Source organism: Neohortaea acidophila (assembly GCF_010093505.1).
Source record: "Neohortaea acidophila strain CBS 113389 unplaced genomic scaffold BDY17scaffold_10, whole genome shotgun sequence".
In the NCBI taxonomy this organism is placed as follows: domain Eukaryota; kingdom Fungi; phylum Ascomycota; class Dothideomycetes; order Mycosphaerellales; family Teratosphaeriaceae; genus Neohortaea; species Neohortaea acidophila.
Window position 1 is genome coordinate 253,019 of NW_022985519.1, and position 16,612 is coordinate 269,630.

Below are 16,612 nucleotides of genomic sequence, written 5' to 3' on the forward strand. Positions count from 1 at the left end.
GTGCTGGGCCACGCAGGCTGTCTGTCCCAGGCACGGCAGAAGGGCAGGCCGACTCCGACCCTCAACCCCCTCCGCATCTCAGGGGCAGCACAGCGAGCCAGCGCCCATCGGTAGGCATCACACGGAGCCGGAGCATTTGCTGGCACCCTCCCAGTTGCGATCTAGATGGCAGGAGGAGCGCGGAGACCTTCTCCATCTCGGTACCGTTTACCCCTGAAGCCCCCCTGGAACCAGGCAGGGTACGATTCGGCCGTCCAGCATGGAGCAACACAGCCTCATCAAGACGATCTATACCCCTGGCGTGCTCACATACGCACGCCGATGGCCTTGAGATAGACCACGAGTGAGAGTATGGCCGGCCCGTTCATCCTCACGACACCCACGCCCTCATCAAGACCGAGACAGCAGGCCTTTCGCTTCACCGTGGCGAGAACAGGCAGAAAGAGCAAGCGTCGGGAGTCTAAGGAGTCCATAGCTATCCTTCTACACCGGGAGCGAGTGCTTTATCACTGGGATCTGTTTCTTCCTTCCCTCGCAGCAAGCTCCGCGGCCTCTGCCGGACGGGAGGACAAAGTGGAAGACATGGAGGGAGCTAGCGGCTGCTGGAGGGACGCCACGACATATTCCAAGCAGTTGGAGGTGGAAGAGCACGGCTATGGAAGCCATCACAATGGCCAACATCCGCGGAAGCGGAGCCCGCACAATCATTGCAAGGTCGGCCGAAAAGGGAATGCGAGCAGCTCGGCCCCACGGCAACCACACAGCCAAGCCATCCAGATCATACCTGGTAGATATCGTTCCGAGAGGCCTTACTGGACTTCCCGGAGTCGGTAGAGGCCTGCGGCTCCAGGAGACAGTACTTCTTCGCATGAAATGGGATATTGTGCTTGCTTCGTCTCTGACTTCGGGAAGTAGATCGGAGGTGAAGGGAACCAGCCAGCACCCGCGTCTGGATGACTTTCATCCAGTGCGCGATCCAGATCCGGGAAGGAAGAGCCTTCATACCGAAGTCCGTGGTAGAGCAGACATCTTCTGGACTGGGACATCCTTCGCTGCACAGCCGCTCCTTACACTCTGGTCTCCGCTGAAATGCTTCTTGATGGGATGATCGATGATGCTAGCGGCCCATTTCTTGTCTGATAGCCTTGGCTGAGGAATATGCCCTCGCCGGTAGTGATTTGGTCTCTGTCCTCTCTCTCCGAGCGATCGCGGTGCGAGTCTTTTTGATGGAAAGATGGTGGTGTAACGGCAACCGTGGCGAGCCGTTCGAGTGCTTCGTGCGCGTACGCTCCGTCGAGCGGGCTGCACCAGCCTACGGGGACGCAATAGCGCTCCCGGCTTTGCGGTTGAAGGAGTTGGGGTGGTGCCGCGCGAAGTTGTGGTTCGTCGCATGCCGGCTCGATCTTGTGGTTGTTCCCGTTCACGGTCGAGGTTGCCGTCTTGTCTAGGCTGTTGGGGAGCTGATGACGCGCGGGGACTGCGCAACAAGTGGTCTGCGAGGTGTTGAGCCGTTCAGCCGGGGAGGGCGAATTGCCGAAGCAAGGGATGCGGGCGGAATGTCACACTTGACCACACTGGACGCGTTGACAACGTCCACGGAGCTGTTCGTGGCCCAGGATGTTGTCGTACTCGGTCCTAGATGATCGAAGATGCCTTCGACGCTCGTTGTGGTCGATTCCAGTGCCAGAGCGCTCACGATGCTCTTCTATGGCCAGCAGTGAGGCATCTTCGACGCGATGTCCGGCATGGTGATCGTCAGTGGTGCTTTGACGAAGGCCAACTCTCATCTCGGCGCCATCGCGGGTTGTGGCATCGCGTTCAGCAGTCGCCACAGCTGCGCAGAGGTGGTGCGGGCGTGCGACGGGCGCGTCTGCTGACCTGTAGCTCGCATCAAGAGCAGGCATGGTTGAAGAAGACGTGCTATCACCGCGATGGAGCACAAAAGTGATGCCAGAAGATGTGGTGATGCCAATGAAGAACATGCAGTGAAGGAAGCAAGCTTCCGCCGTGATCTCAAGAGCACTCCAGCTGCCTGCATATGCCTGCTGCCGGCGCAGTCGTCCTTGGAGGTGCGGCAGGTCCTTGCAAAGCAGGCCCAACATCCTCTCCAAGTCTATTTCATGCTCAGAAATGCCCCAATAATGGCCGAAATCATTGTGGAAGCTCGCAAGCACCAAGCAACACTCCTCCAAGTGTTGTGTGTTGATGCACACCAAGCATGACATCGTCACCGCCGGCTCCCCTGGGTGGCTCCGAAGTGCCGCCGGGTGGGAATATATGCAATAATTTTGCCCCTGCTTTCGTTCCCCCGAGACCGTTGGTCTGGGGGGGGAACGCGGGATGGAAATGGGAGGTACGTTCAAACCTTTCCTTCTCTCTTCCTAATCAAGTCGGATCCGGTCCACCTTGCCTTCTTACAGTCGGATTCTGTCCACCTTACCTTGTTCAAGTCGGATTTTGTCCAAACCTTCGGTTCTTCAAGTCGGATCCAGTCTACACCTTCCTCCACACTGTCGACAACCATTGTCAAGTCGGATCCAGTCCAATAGCTCTTCTAGTGCGCTGCTCTTTTTGACTTTTTGTGGTCCTTGCGGTGGTGTTCTGCTAAATGGCCCTGGAACTCCCCTGAGTGATTAGGGTGGAGGCTTCCATCTTTTTGCCTTGCTGTTATCCAGCACTCGCAGCGCGTTCTCCCCCTTTTGCTGGGAAGAGACAACTCGCGACGGGGAGGGGGAGGAGCTCGACGCTGCTCGACGGGCTGCGGGCAGCGCGACCGTGAGGCTGGTAGTCCGCGTCGCGGTGACGCGTGGATTGGTGAAGGCCAGGGTTCGAATCGTGCCCGAATCCGCTTAACTTTTTGCGACAGCGGCGCTCTCATCATCCACAATACCCTCCACCTCGAACGGAATCGTTTGCAAAAATCAAGGGCTCATTGATGACCCCCTGGAGCCTTTTCCCAACATGTGTCCAGATTATTGGCGGTGGTGTTGGTCGTGAACCGACGACATTCGAACTGGTGTCTCCCTCTTCAGCGGATTAACGCCAAGCCCCTCCCTTCAGAGACCCCCAAAGCCCCAGCAGTCACTCCTCCTCGCACACCTTCACTAAGGTGTAGCCCTGTTTCTTTCGAGGCACTCACGCCAGTTTTCTCTGCGCCTCCATGCATTGCCAGAGCGCGACGCGTTCGAAACCAGCTCTTCTGTCTTGACTAGGTGGAGTCTCGGTCGCAACTGACGCGCCACGAGCAGCAGAGCAGGCCGTTGAAAAGACAGCCCATTCACAGCCAGCAGCGCGTCCACAGCGCAAGCACGCGCACTGACACGCACCCACCAGCAGCGCGAGGACGGCTCGCCAATCGCTAGCATCGCCTCCTCCTCCTCCTCACCACTCCCTGCATCGCCCCTCTACTCTCACCATCCGGGAAGAGCCGCCGCCTCAGGCTTTGCGCACGCGAGTCGCACTTACTGAGCGCGTCTGGGCGATGGTTGTCCATTCACATAGATGCAGGACCTCGATCGATGGGCATTCACTCTTCGCCTCTCAGGAAACGGCGAGCGGTGACGCGACACTCTCCACAGGTCAGACGCTCCATCTCGAAGGAGGGAGGGCAAGAGCAGCAGCGAGACTTCCGGGCGACCGTGACGATGGACTCGTCACGCGTCCAGCACTTCTCCTCGAACCGCACACGAGAATGGCAGCATGGGGCGTCGCGCCCTCGAGCTTACCTCCAATCGAACGAGGCCGGGCCTTACCTGTGCAATCATCGATTCTTCAGCAAAAAGGAATGGCAGCGAGCTTAACAGTCTTTTGGGCACAGAGCTTATACTCATCTTCCAATGCGGAACCACCACATCACCATCCCCAGACACCTACCATGCGCGCCACTCTCGCATCCACGTTCCGACAAAGCAGGACTTACGCGTCTCACAAGCCGGCACGAAGAGAAGGATCAGCAGAGTGATTATCTCGAGTTGGAAGCACTATAGCAGCCGGCTCCCCTTCTCAAGCATACTCGAACAACCATCTCTCCGAGATATCCAGGCCGCATCGCGTGTACCATCTCGCTCTTTCACCGTCCATATTGGCCTCCCGCACAACCCGCATCTTCTCTCGTCGAGGCAAGGAACTCGCAGCAGTCGCCAAACATACCAGCCTCCTTCGACGTGCAGGACGGCACTGGCTTCCTCAGCCGGGCAAAGAAGGTCAAACATGCGGTCGGGCGTCGAGAAAGGGACGGAGTGAGGCGTATAGAAGGTATAGAAGGAGGACACAAGGAAGGGATGAAGTCGAGGTCCGGGAAGGCGAAGGATTCCGGCGGAGTGGAGTGTGGAGCTCGGCTCGGCTAGTTTGGCCCAACCAGTTCGCCCGCCTTTTGTACTGTATCAGGCTGCGAGCTGGCCATGGATGGCGTTTGAAGGCATTTATATAGTGCTGGTTGTATTTTGAACGATTCGATTGGGACCCTAATCTTACGGACGTGACGAGTCTCGGATTGAGTAAACTCGACTGATTGCATGTATGTACAGGCAGTCGACGTCCACTACAGCTAGTATTCATTCAGAGAGCGACGGACGAAATGGCAGATGGAAAGTGCCATTGAAGCCATGCCCATCCCATCAGTCCTCCACCGCACTCTCCGTCTTCTCCAGATCCTCCAACACCCTCTCCGCCTCAGCCGGCGACGAAATGCCCCAAACCCCACCACCCTTCACAGCGCCCTTCATCCCCACCTCCTTGCCCACGAGATTCCGTCCCACCTTGCCCGGCCCAATGCCCACCCATCTCCGCACCTTCTCCTCTTGATGCAAGTACACAATCGCATCGTGCCACTGCACCGTCTCCACGCAGCCCCACGCCAGGAAATCTTTCAGCTGCTGCTTGCTCTGGAACGGGCGAGCGGAGACGTTGGAAATGCACGGCATTGCACCTGGCCAGATGATCATGTCCTGCCCTTTCTCTGACGGAGACGGCTGGCTGAGCAGCTTCTTCATCAGCTCCGCCGCGGGCGCCATTAGCGGGCTGTGGAACGGCGAGTCGCTCGACAGCCGCACAGCGCGGGGATCGTGGCCACCGAATTGCCGAATGTGCGTCAGTAGCTCGCGGATGCGGCGAATACTGCCGGCTAACACGACTTGGTTCTTGGCGTTGATGTTGGCGATGGACACTTGGTGTGCGGCTGGCATGTCCTGGTCGGCGTGGCTGTCTGCTTTGGAGCCCTCGGAGGCGAGGCCGAGGAAGCCGTGGATGGCGTCGATCATTGGTTGCATGTGATCCGCTTCGCACACCAGCGCAATCATGCCCACCTCTTCGTTCACCTCTCTCGAACAGCGCGCCATCACCTCTGCCCGCTTGCGCACCAGTCTTAATGCGTCTGCTTCCCGCAAGTATCCCCCCGCCACCAGTGCCGCGAACTCCCCCAGCGAATGTCCCAGTGTAACATCCACCCGCTCCGCAGTGTTGAAGCCAAACTCGCGTTCCAGCACGCGCAGGATGACGATGGACGTAGCCATGATGGCCGGCTGCGCATTTTCCGTCGCCGTCAATTTGCTGTTTGGGCCCTCGGCAATGATCTTGGTGAGGGAGAATTTGAGGCGCTCGTCGATCTCGTCCATCAGTGGCTTCACGGTGTTGGGAAAGGCGGCCGCCCAGTCATCTAGCATGCCGACCCGCTGCACGCCTTGTCCTGGGAAGAAGATGGCGGTGCGGGGGCGGCGGGTGGGGGCGGAGTCGGATTGCCATCGTTTCGTGGAGGAAGGAGATGTGGAGGTGTATGTTGCCGCGCGTAGAGCAGGCGGGAGGGAGAGGAGGGTGCGGATGGCGCTGGGGGAGGGGTGCCGCGGGAGCAGATAATTCATGGTGTGCGAAGGTGAGCTGTTATGGTCTAGACATCCGACTGGCGCGTGTACACCAGCATTGACCGGCGGGTGGAGTGATTGAAACGGCGGAACAGAATAGAGGGAGGATTGCTTTTGGAGGGCCAAAAGCTGTGCAGATGAGATGGAAGCTCATGTCCCCACCTTCGCATCTCACTGGTCCGAGCTTCTCTCCCCTCCGCTCCGCTCATCATCGGAGCCGGCGGTCTCCTCCGTTCCCGTGACTTCAAAGTCTCTGTCGTGAACACTCCAAGGACTCAAGGCATCAGAAGTGTCAAAGGATCAATTGCAGAATGTTACGCACAATGTATTGAACGGATTGAGCGAGGTGAGAGGCCCAGGCGGTACTCATTCCCACGACGTTTCCAGAGCCTTGCCTTACTATCAGCCTTAACCGTGAGGATAATCAATAACTACGCCTCCACTCGCGATCACATCTCGCACATCCATGTTGGGAGAACGTACAAAACAGAAGTGGCACAGTCACGTGAGTGCGTGTGTGATTGGCGGCAGCATCAGGCAGCAAGGCTCCAACAGGCAGCCGGAGCACCGACCCACCTTTAACCACCTGATCGCTCCTTCCTTCTCACAATCTGCCACTTTCAACTTTCCACTTTCTTCAAAGTTTCATTGCGCTCCTCAGCGCCACTTCACTTCACCCATCTCTCATCAACCAACATGGCGGCCGAAGGCTTGCGACGCTCCACCCGAGCGAGAAAACCTGTGCAGAACTACGCCGCAGTACAAGCCGCTGAGGATGAAGCACCCGCCGTCAAGGCCGCGCCACCCAAGCGCAAGAGAGTCAAAGTTGAGGGCGGAGAGGATGAGGTCATCGAAGCAGCTCCCGCAAAGAAGACCAAAAAGGCCAGCAGAGTCAAAGTTGAGGACGAAGATGACGAGGATTTTGACGCCAATGAAGTCGTCGACGCTGCTCCCGCAAAGAAGACCAAACACGCCGGCAAAAAGGGCAAGGCGCGCAAGTATGACGACGACGAGGACGAGGACGATGGTGCCGCCGACGACGACTGGAGCTGGAAGAAAGTCGGACTGTCCATCTTCATTGTCAATCCCAAGACGATGGCCAAGGCTCAGCGGGCCAAAGGCAACAATTGGCATGCCAGTGCAGCGGCCAATCGCATTGCCATCAATCAAAGCAAGATTCCGAGGCTCAGGGAGGGAGAGGAGGAGAGCAGAGTGAGACCGTAAGTCATATCTGCACAGTCCTTCTGCCTCTGCAGGTTCTGACATTCCCCGCAGCTATGTCGAATCACCGCCTCCTTCGTATCACAAAGCTCTGGCAAAGGCGAACAAGGAGCGCATGTTTGTGCTTGACCGCACGCGCGACACCGAACCGGACTGCCACGCTCATCACCCAGACTGTCCGCGCGAGACCGTGCAAATCGCAGGATCGAGTGGCAACGTCTACACCGTCTCCATCACCCACATGCCCAGCTGCACCTGTCCGACCACGATCTTCCAGAAGGGTGGGACGGAGACGGTGTGCAAGCACGTCTTGTACATTCTGCACAACGTCTTGAAAGCGCCCGATCACCTCAAGCAGCAAAACGCTTTCCTCACCTCCGAGCTCCAAGAGCTCTTCGCCAATGCTCCGCCTCTGCCCGCCGAAGTCGTTACCGCACCGGAGGAGGAGTTCGATGGGAAGCGCAAGCCTGTCGAAGACGACTGTCCCATCTGCTGTATGGAGTTTGAGGACAATGAAGAGGTCGTGTGGTGTCGTGCGGCTTGCGGCAACAACGTTCACAAAGCGTGCTTCGACCAGTGGGCCAAGACGAAATTGGGCCAGGTCACCTGCCCATTCTGCCGCACGGAATGGGAGGAAGAGGCTCCGAAGGCGCAGAAGGTCAAGGTGGCGGCTGTCGATATGTCTGCCGTGGCGACGGGTGCCGGCGGGTATCGAAATGTGAGGGACCAGCTTGATTACGACTGAGGACGAGGAATGGATGTCACCAGCATGAATGCGGTATAGATATGAGGGAGACACCGCTACGGTTTGCCGGGGGCTGGCGGCAAACTCTGCCGGCACGGCACACACACCCACAGCCCTACTACGAAGGGATGATTGCTTAAGACGGAAGGGATTGAAAGCGTATTCCTTAGCGATCGTCTAGCACGAATGCAACTCACACCACATCTACACAGCCTGCGCCACCCCATCCGCCTCCCCCGAGTTCACCTTCTTGCCCGTCTTCTTGATCTTCTCCAGCACAGTGGAATAGTCCACGCTCTCCTCCGTCACGATGTCGGCCGTCTGGGTGTCCAGAGATACGTCGTAAGACTTGACGCCTGGAAGCAACAAGCAGTCAGCAAATTTGAAGAGAGCACCAGAGATAAGCACAGCATTACCGTCCAGCTTTTTCAGCACTCGCTCTACGGCACCTGAGCAGCCGCCGCAGGTCATCTGGAGGGTGGAAAGTTAGTTGGGGGGTCGGCCCTGGATATGCTATAGCGAACTCACGGTGATGTTGAATTTGTACTTGTGCTCCGCCATTGTGGTTTCAAGAGTTTGTGCTCTATGGTTTGGTGTTCAGAGGCCAGTTCTCGTGGGAAGATGAGATTGGTAATCCGATGTGTGGCGTTTGTCCTTGTCGCGAGAAGCACACGAGGAGCCTGTTTGAAAGTGTGAGAGGGGAAGACGAGGGCTGGGTCTTTTTTTTGTGAGTGATGCTCACGTCTGGTGTTGTAGTTGTGTGTGAGGAAGAAAGAGAGTGTTATGAGAAGGAGTGAGCACGTTTCATCAAACCCTCACCGCAGCACGCCACCTCTGGCTGCCCGACGTTGCTCCCAGCCTGCGGCGCGGTGTGGCTGCGCGAGACGCCTGCGCCACACAAATGACAACACTTTCACATGGGCTCAACTCCCACCAACCACGCCCACCACTCCCTCCCTCCCCTCCTCCTCCAGCAACGTCTCGCCGCACCCGTTGCTCGACGTCAAGAAACGATGCAAAGCGGCAACCTCTACCAAATCCCCTTCCGCCGAACCCAGCCCGTGCTCCTCTTCGCCGCCATCAAATCCTACATCTCCACCAAGTACGACCAGCACCCAGACTCGTTTGCGCGCGACTTAGAAATCGTCGACCAGCTTCGCAAAGATGCTGTCAATGCGCTCGAGCCGCACGTCAGTGGTGTGCGGAAGTTGCAAGCGTATGCGGCGCAGTTGGTGTGGATGGGTGGGAAGTTTCCCGTAGATGTATGTTTGCATCAAGTTGAGATGGTGTGGACGTAAGAGGCTAAGGATGCACAGATTGGAGCGGATTTCACGTGGTATCCTTCTCTCGGCTACCATCAGTCTCGTGCGCATACCGAGAATAACCTTCGATTCGAACTCGCCAATGTCCTCTTCAATCTCGCCGCGATGTACTCCCAGCTAGCCCTGTCTTCCAATCGCGCAACGGCAGATGGATTGAAAAACGCGGCAGCAAACTTCTGTTTTGCGGCTGGAGTGATCAGCCACCTCAAGACAAACATCATTCCCGAACTGCGGACCAGTCCGCCTGAGGACATGGATGACGCAAGCCTGGACACGCTCGAGTATTTGATGTTGGCGCAGGCGCAGGAGTGCTTTTGGCAAAAGGCAGTAAAAGACGGACTGAAGGATTCATCGATTGCGAAGCTCGCTGCAAAAGTTTCGGACTTGTATTCGGAGGCCGGCGATTGTTCGTTGAAGAGCGATAGTGTGAGTTCGGAGTGGATACATCACATCAACTCCAAGCATCACCATTTTGCTGCTGCTGCGCAGTATCGAGCTGCATGCGATTGTTTGGAGAAGAGGAAGTACGGTGAGGAAGTGGCGAGGCTGCGAGACAGTCTGAAATGCGTCAACGAGGCGATGAAGGAGAGCAGGTATATCAACAAAGCCGTCCTGGCTGATCTGACGGGGCTTAAGAACCGCGTGTCAGAGGATCTCAAGCGGGCGGAGAAGGACAACGACACCATCTACCTCATCCCGGAACCGCCAAAGAGCGAACTCAAGCCTTTGGACCGCGCATCAATGGTCAGCGCCAAGGTGCCAAAGGAAGTCAGCGATTCTCAGGAGCTGCTGGGAGATCACGCGAGTGAACTTGGCAAGCCTCTGTTCGCGCGACTCGTCCCGTATAGCGTGCATGTCGCTGCGTCGATCTACGCCGACCGCCGGGACAGGCTTGTCAACAATACCATCATTGCCGAGCTGGAGGCGCTCACGCAGCGAATGTACGAGACGCTGTCGAGCCTCAATCTCCCAGGGAGCCTGCAGGCTCTGGAGAAGCCACTGGGCTTGCCGCCTGGCTTGGCGAGCCATGCAGAGGAAGTGCGGCAAGCGAATGGAGTGCAGAGGCTGCACACCATCATCGCGGATACCGAGAAATTGAAGGCTAGCAATCTACAGCTATACCAGGAAGGCATTGATCTTCTCCGCACAGAGGCCGGCGAGGATGAGAGCGCGCGGAGGAAGTTCGGTACAGAGCGGTGGAAGAGACCGAGTGGGCAGGAGGCGCTTCCCAAGCTCTACAACCAAGTCAACGACATCGACGGCTACCTGAAGCAGGCGGCCAAGTCGGACGGGATGGTTAAGGAGCGGCTGCGAGAGAATGAGACGTTGATCCGTTTGCTGGGCGGCACCGATCGGGACCTCGAAGACTACGTTCCGTCGAGTCGACGCGCGACCATGACTGCGACGGTGGAAAGGCAAGCCAACACGCTGCGCGCCACTCTCAACGAAGTCAGTCGTCTGGAGAGCCGAAGACGGAAGAAGGTGGAGAGTCTGCGCACAAAGGCGAAAGAAGACGACGTCAACCCGGATCTCCTCAAAGAAGCCGGGAAACTGGAACGCGAAAACCCAATGCAACCCGTTGTAGCCTCGCAGTTTGAAGATCTCTTCAACGACCGACTAAAGAAATACGACGTCGACCAACAGGCTCTCAAAGCGGAAGAAACCGACCAAGACCGCCTACTGCAACGCGTCTCCGAAGCCGACGCGCACTTCCAAGCGGCCAAAAAGGGCGACACGAGCTCCAAGGAGCGCGAGCATGCGCTGCAGAGCCTGGAGAACGCGTACACGGCGTACAAGGAGATTATGCGCAACCTCGAGACGGGGCGCAAGTTCTACAACGACCTCAGCAACATCACCACGCGCTTCCGCGATGAGTGCCGCAATTTTGTCTACGCGCGGCGCTCGGAGGCGCGCGGGTTGGAGGAGGATGTGGCGAATGCCATGGCGGGGCTGCGGTTGCAGCAGGATACGAAGAGGGAGTTGTTGAATCAGAAACAGCAGCAGCAGCAGCAGCAGCAGCAGCAGCACGTCTCGCCGTCGCAGGCGAGGATGACGCTCAGCGAACTTCCTGCTCCTATGCCGCAGCGAGCTGCTGCTGCTCCGCCGCCTGCGGTCATTAGCGCGACTGCTGCTCCTGGGAGCGCTGGTGTGGCGAGCCCGGTGGTGTCGGGAACGTGGCAGGAGGGCATGCCGATTCTGTTCGCGGGACAGTCGGGCGCAGGGAAGGGTGGTGGTGGTGGTGGTGGTGCCGGAGCGGGGGGTGGCGCGGTGGATGGGAGGTGGGATGCTGCGAAAGGGGTGAAGTTTGGTGGACGGTGAGCTTCATCACCCGAGTTACCTGGGTGTAGTGAGGCCTGCAGGGACAGATTGTCCAGGAGCAGCGAGGAGGACGCGTTGGCGATCTTTCCTCTCAACAGCATCATGTTCGTCGGCAAAAGCAGCTGCACCGTTTACCCGCACCTTGGCATTCCGCCGGCATCCAACGGTACCCGATTGCTGATCTCGCGCGACACCGCAACAGTGGGTATGCTGCTGAGCGGAGGAGCAAATAATGATTTGTATACCTGCCGATGACCTAGGGTACAGCGCAGCCTCCTGCTTCCATAGCGTGGCCCGAGCTCCACTCGTACGGCCGTAAGACGGCTTGGCGCTGGCGGCCATCACGGCCATTTGCCCTGTTTGTGCTTGGTTCGCGCCGGGTCGAGTCATGATGATAAGCGCAGGGCGAGCGGTAAACGAATGGGATGCAGCGGACGCGGGGTGGCATCTTGCGGATGGAATCTTTCATCATTGCCCAGGCCCTGATGAGATCGGATCTCGCGTACCCGCCGCGACATGAGATGGGATGGGCATGCGGGCCGAGCATGCATTGCGCATGCATCACCGATGCACGTCGGTTTTGTATGTTGTGGACTAATTAATGGATGATAGGAAGCGATCTTAGCATTCTCCTTTACGACGGTGAATATTCGAGCATCGGTGACTGCACAGCCTCGTGAAGAGAGACTGCCTCGCCCGTCACATTTCAAGGTCTGGTAGACGTCTCCACAGCAGTGGGGAAAGCTGATCTCCACCAAACTTGCCCCCCCCGCCATCAAACCAACCTGAGCCGCACGCACCAGCGAACCTCTTACATGACGACAGCCTACCCATGAACGTGGGCGTGGGCGCGCCGATCTGCTGGGCCGACAGCTGGCTGCAGCGATCGACGCGCGGTACATGGCGCCGGCGGTCGGGTGCACGAGCGAGACACGCCGAGATACTTGCGGGTGAGCGTGGCCGACGGCCTCCGCAGGGCACATGACGACAACACCAAGCAAAAAAACGAGGCGCCGGTGGCCTGAGCAAGCCGCCGGAGGGGCCCTTGATGACAGGGACCAAGAAGGCTTGCTGAAGCTGCACCTGAACGTACCACGCTAGGCCACCTACTGTCCCAGTGTTACCAAGTAGCGCGCTGGACAGGCCATCGGCGCATACGGGCTCCACTCTTTCGACACTTGAATGCGTCGCAGGGGCGGTAGACTGGCCTGGCGCGGCTTACGAGAGGGAGGCTAAATCGAAGCTTCACCTCAACCACACCTGCCCAATGCGGGTCCTTCTGCCCACGTTTAACTGCCCAATGCGGTCGTTTGCGCACCGCTTGCATCATGTGCGCGAACACGAGCAGCTCCGCAGAATCGTCGAGGGCTGGGCAACGCTCGTTGGGTAACGCCTCGTATTCTTCCGCCGCTGACTGGTGCGATGTTGACGCCGACACCCGATGCCCCTCCTCGACCCGGCATTCCCAGCCTGCAGCCAATATGCGTGCCGGCCGAGGTCAAGCTTCCAGGAGGCGCAAAGCTTCCACTCGCCATCGCCCTCGTTGTCCCCCTGCCCGCCAGATCGATGATTCGCATGTGGCGCCACCCGCAACGCCCAACATCCTCTGCGTTCCTGAATGCTCATCCCACCCTGCAGGCGCCGCGCAGCGTGTCGGCGCGCTTGCCGGGATGACTGTCATCCTCGTTGCACGCTTGGCCGGGTCCGGTGACACAGCCCTCGCGTGCCCGTCCGCCTTACTCGCCGGCAAAAGACCCCGTTGTCGCCGTCGCCGCAAAACTTCATGACTGCCTATCCCCATTTAAGCCAATAGCCCTGCTCCTGCACGCCCGCCCGACCTATCCGTTGACGCGCCGTCGGGGCCTCGCCTACCTTTCCACCTCCAACCACGCTTTTCAAGCATGTCGAGCTGATCGACTATTTTCTTCCCCTCGCCCCATCTTCTTGCATGCTACTGGAGGTTCGGCAGACCTGCGATTGCGCGCTTCCCATTTGGACGTCTCGACTGCATCGATGCGGTCACCCCCGATCGTCTGCTGATCGAAGCTCCTCCCACACTGCGTTTGGCTTTCACGTCAGTCGGATTGGGTTTTTTTTGGGCATTCTTCCCCAATCTTACACTCCTATACAAACAAGTCGCTCGCCGCGCGCTGCCGTTGAAAACCCTCGTCCTCCTCCCTCAAATGACTATGTGTCGCTTCAGTCGAAATGTCTCCCCGTGCAGTCCGCTTGAAAACCGAGCCTCCTGCCGATGACGACGTGCAAGTGAATAGCAAGTCAGGCAAGAGACGCGCTGTATCTGCGGCATGTCTTCCTTGTCGAAGGCGGAAGTCGAAGGTGAGTTTGCAGCATCATTTCCCCCGCGCACTGGATTCATGCTGACCAGTCGGTTCGTCGTCGTCGAAAGTGCGATGGCGCTTTACCATCATGCTCGACTTGCACCGCCGTCTACCGATCGAAATGCTTCTACGACATCGCCAATGATCCTCGGCGCCGCAGCCCGTTGCAATCCGACATTGATTTCTTGCAATCACAGGATGATTTGGAATCGGTGCAACAGCAACACCAACACCAACACCAACAGAACGATACGGTCGACGTGATCGTCACTGCTCTCCGAGAGCTCCCCGAAGCCGACTCGATCGCACTCTTGCACACCCTTCGAACCGGCACCGACCCTGCTATCTTGGCTGAAACGCTACGAGCGAATGCCAATTTGGCACAAAGCGGCCATGGCCAGCATCCCGTTCACGCCGGAATCGAACGTCACCAATCAACTGGATCAAGGTACGGAAGAGGCAATGAAAGCCAGCCAGGCGCATGGACGGGCTCTGAAGAAGACCGCGAGCGGTCATCCATTACATCCTCCACCGCAGCTGCGCCGTGGTTGCGCACGCCACCTGACCCTGAATTCACCCAACACCTCCTCGATCTCTACTTTTGCTGGGTCCATCCCTTCTGCCCCTTCTTCTCGCAAGAGCTCTTCCTCCGCGACATGAGCCGTGGAGGCGGTGAGTGCTTCAACCCACTGCTGCTGAATGCCATCCTAGCTTTTGCATGCCATTACTCCGACCGTCCAATGGCTCGGAGAGACGAGCGCGACACTTCAACAGCCGGCGAGCAATTCTTCGTGGAGGCCGCACAGCTCCTCGACGCTAATGGCGCGCCGAGCCTTACGACGGTGCAGGCACTGGGCGTCATGAGCGTACGGCAGACATCGTGTGGGCGGGAGAGCAGTGGTTACCAATACGCCGGCAGGTGCATTCGCATGGCGCTGGAGCTGGGACTGCACCTTTCGTCGACGAATATCGGGCAGCGCTCGGAGGAGAGTGAGATGCGCAAGACAACGTTCTGGAGCGTGTTCAACCTCGAGACGTGAGTATGATCGGCTGAATTGCAGCGGCAGACGGAACTCGACTGACAATGTATCGCTTTCTGCAGGATCTCCGCCGTCTCCGTGGGCCGAATGTCCCAACTGCCCCGATCTGCGGTCGACGTACCACGACCGAGTATCCCAGAGCGGAGTGAAGAGCAGGCTTGGCAGCGCTACATCGACATCAATGTGTCGCCGGAGGAAGATCTACGACAGCCCGCGCACTCCATGCTCTTCTTCAATGAGCTGTGCAATCTGTGCGAGCTCGCGAGCGACATGGTGAACAGCTTCTACGCGCCGCGCGAGCCCTTTACCAGCAGGCGCTTGGCGATGTTGTACGGCCGTTTCCAGGAGTGGTATCACAACCTTCCGAGTCCGCTGTGGTTGGAGAACACATCGCTACCGCATGTGGTCGTTCTGCACATGTACTATCATGGCTGTGTATTGCAGTAAGTCGAACCCGTCACCTACACGTACCAAAATGGCTTCGGTTGACATATGATAGCCTCTTCCGCCCATACATCAAACTTGATCTGCAGACAGTCAACCTCTTTCCCCGCGACACATGCACCGCCTGCGCAAACAAAATCTCCGAATTGACGGGGCATCTGCGCTCCATGTACGGTCTGCGCCGCACGAGTTCCCTCGTCCCTACGCTGTTGCTGTCCGCGACCACCATCCACCTCCTCCACCTGCCCTCCGAAACAGCATCTACCCATCTCCACCAAGCCATGCTCGACCTCGAAGCCATGGCCGTAAACCATCCATTCGCCGGCCGCTGCATCGAGATTAGCCGCTCCCTCGCCGCCAAGTGGAACATTGCCCTTCCGGACGAGGTAGTGCCGGGCAGCACACAACGCGCAGTGTACCCCGATACTCCCATCCATTCCGCTGCGTGGACGGCATCGATTTCCCACCAGCCACACGACATGTTTGACGATGGCGGTCCACCGCCGCTTAAGCCGCAACATCCGCAGCACCATGGGGACGAGCAGGGGACTCTGCGCTCCACAGCCGCGCTCCCTCCCGTCACGTACCCACTTTACTACGCGTCAAACTACCTGACGATGGAAGCGCCGCAAAATCAACAGCAGCAGCAGCAGCAGCAGCAGCAAAGGGAAGCACGCAATCCCTCGCTGCAGCGCATGCCGTCTTTCTGGACCCCCTTCCCAACGCAAAACATCGCCGTCGGCACGCAGGGCGTCACGCCCTCCATTACCACCCCCTCGATGACGGCCTACTTCACGCCGCCGTTTGAAGATCAGGGGCTTGCGCAGTGGGGTAAGCCGGAGGAGTCGGGCGGCGTGGCTGCGGGCCGGACGACGCTGCCGCCTCCGCCGACGCCGACTACGCACCAGCAGTATAGCGGTTGGCAGTGGCAGCAGTGATGGGAGATGGATGGTGGCTGCTGGTATGAGGGTTTTGGGTAGTACCCTTTAAGTTGGGCGGGAGGTAGGGTTGGGCATTTCTCGGAGGATTATCAAGTTCGACTGCACTATGGGAAAACTACTTTGGTATTTTGGAGCGATTTGCCGGGCTTTGTGGGAATCATCAGGGACGTTCTGGGTTACCTTGCTTACATATGGTGGTGTGTATGTAGTCATCGAATGGGACTTATGGATGCGATGGCGATCATGCCTTGTGTTGCCTGCTTCCTCGAATTGGACTGCGCCGGACGGAATGGCGTTGGAGATGGCTGGTGGTGTGGGTTTTGAGCTTGGTAAACAATGAACTAGAGGCCGAGACGATGGATCTGCGGTGTGTACATGTTGTTAGG

At 58.2% G+C, this 16,612-nt stretch overlaps 8 protein-coding genes across 8 annotated transcripts; 5 read left to right on the forward strand and 3 right to left on the reverse strand.

Moving 5' to 3' along the window:
* The first annotated feature begins 501 nt into the window (after positions 1 to 501).
* On the forward strand, positions 502 to 1,334 carry BDY17DRAFT_28825 (uncharacterized protein). The gene has a single exon (XM_033732157.1). The coding sequence runs from the start codon at positions 656 to 658 to the stop codon at positions 1,106 to 1,108; it is 453 nt and encodes a 150-aa protein (XP_033586509.1). The 5' UTR covers positions 502 to 655; the 3' UTR covers positions 1,109 to 1,334.
* Positions 1,335 to 2,390, reverse strand: BDY17DRAFT_28826 (uncharacterized protein). Its single transcript, XM_033732160.1, has one exon. The coding sequence runs from the start codon at positions 2,223 to 2,225 to the stop codon at positions 1,560 to 1,562; it is 666 nt and encodes a 221-aa protein (XP_033586510.1). The 5' UTR covers positions 2,226 to 2,390; the 3' UTR covers positions 1,335 to 1,559.
* A 2,226-nt stretch (positions 2,391 to 4,616) lies between these two features.
* On the reverse strand, positions 4,617 to 5,855 carry BDY17DRAFT_256163 (acyl transferase/acyl hydrolase/lysophospholipase; the record flags this gene model as incomplete). The annotated part of the gene is made up of 1 exon (XM_033731585.1): positions 4,617 to 5,855. One exon carries the CDS (start codon positions 5,853 to 5,855, stop codon positions 4,617 to 4,619), a length of 1,239 nt encoding a protein of 412 aa, XP_033586511.1.
* Positions 5,856 to 6,477: 622 nt separating this feature from the next.
* BDY17DRAFT_302947 (uncharacterized protein) lies at positions 6,478 to 7,976 on the forward strand. The gene is made up of 2 exons (XM_033734481.1): positions 6,478 to 7,075; positions 7,131 to 7,976. The coding sequence occupies exons 1-2, from the start codon at positions 6,552 to 6,554 to the stop codon at positions 7,819 to 7,821; spliced, it is 1,215 nt and encodes a 404-aa protein (XP_033586512.1). The 5' UTR covers positions 6,478 to 6,551; the 3' UTR covers positions 7,822 to 7,976.
* BDY17DRAFT_302949 (heavy-metal-associated domain-containing protein) lies at positions 7,977 to 8,584 on the reverse strand. Its single transcript, XM_033734482.1, has 3 exons — positions 8,350 to 8,584; positions 8,238 to 8,292; positions 7,977 to 8,177 (listed from the first exon to the last, which is right to left on the reverse strand). Exons 1-3 carry the CDS (start codon positions 8,380 to 8,382, stop codon positions 8,026 to 8,028), a joined length of 240 nt encoding a protein of 79 aa, XP_033586513.1. The 5' UTR covers positions 8,383 to 8,584; the 3' UTR covers positions 7,977 to 8,025.
* A 250-nt stretch (positions 8,585 to 8,834) lies between these two features.
* Positions 8,835 to 11,462, forward strand: BDY17DRAFT_256220 (BRO1-like domain-containing protein; the record flags this gene model as incomplete). Its single annotated transcript, XM_033731589.1, has 3 exons — positions 8,835 to 9,083; positions 9,138 to 11,255; positions 11,328 to 11,462. The coding sequence occupies 3 exons, from the start codon at positions 8,835 to 8,837 to the stop codon at positions 11,460 to 11,462; spliced, it is 2,502 nt and encodes an 833-aa protein (XP_033586514.1).
* A 1,115-nt stretch (positions 11,463 to 12,577) lies between these two features.
* Positions 12,578 to 13,460, forward strand: BDY17DRAFT_28972 (uncharacterized protein). The gene has a single exon (XM_033732391.1). It carries the CDS (start codon positions 12,791 to 12,793, stop codon positions 13,247 to 13,249), a length of 459 nt encoding a protein of 152 aa, XP_033586515.1. The 5' UTR covers positions 12,578 to 12,790; the 3' UTR covers positions 13,250 to 13,460.
* A 210-nt stretch (positions 13,461 to 13,670) lies between these two features.
* BDY17DRAFT_255937 (fungal-specific transcription factor domain-containing protein) lies at positions 13,671 to 16,223 on the forward strand (the record flags this gene model as incomplete). Its single annotated transcript, XM_033731569.1, has 4 exons — positions 13,671 to 13,799; positions 13,870 to 14,837; positions 14,904 to 15,284; positions 15,341 to 16,223. The coding sequence occupies 4 exons, from the start codon at positions 13,671 to 13,673 to the stop codon at positions 16,221 to 16,223; spliced, it is 2,361 nt and encodes a 786-aa protein (XP_033586516.1).
* Positions 16,224 to 16,612: the final 389 nt, after the last annotated feature.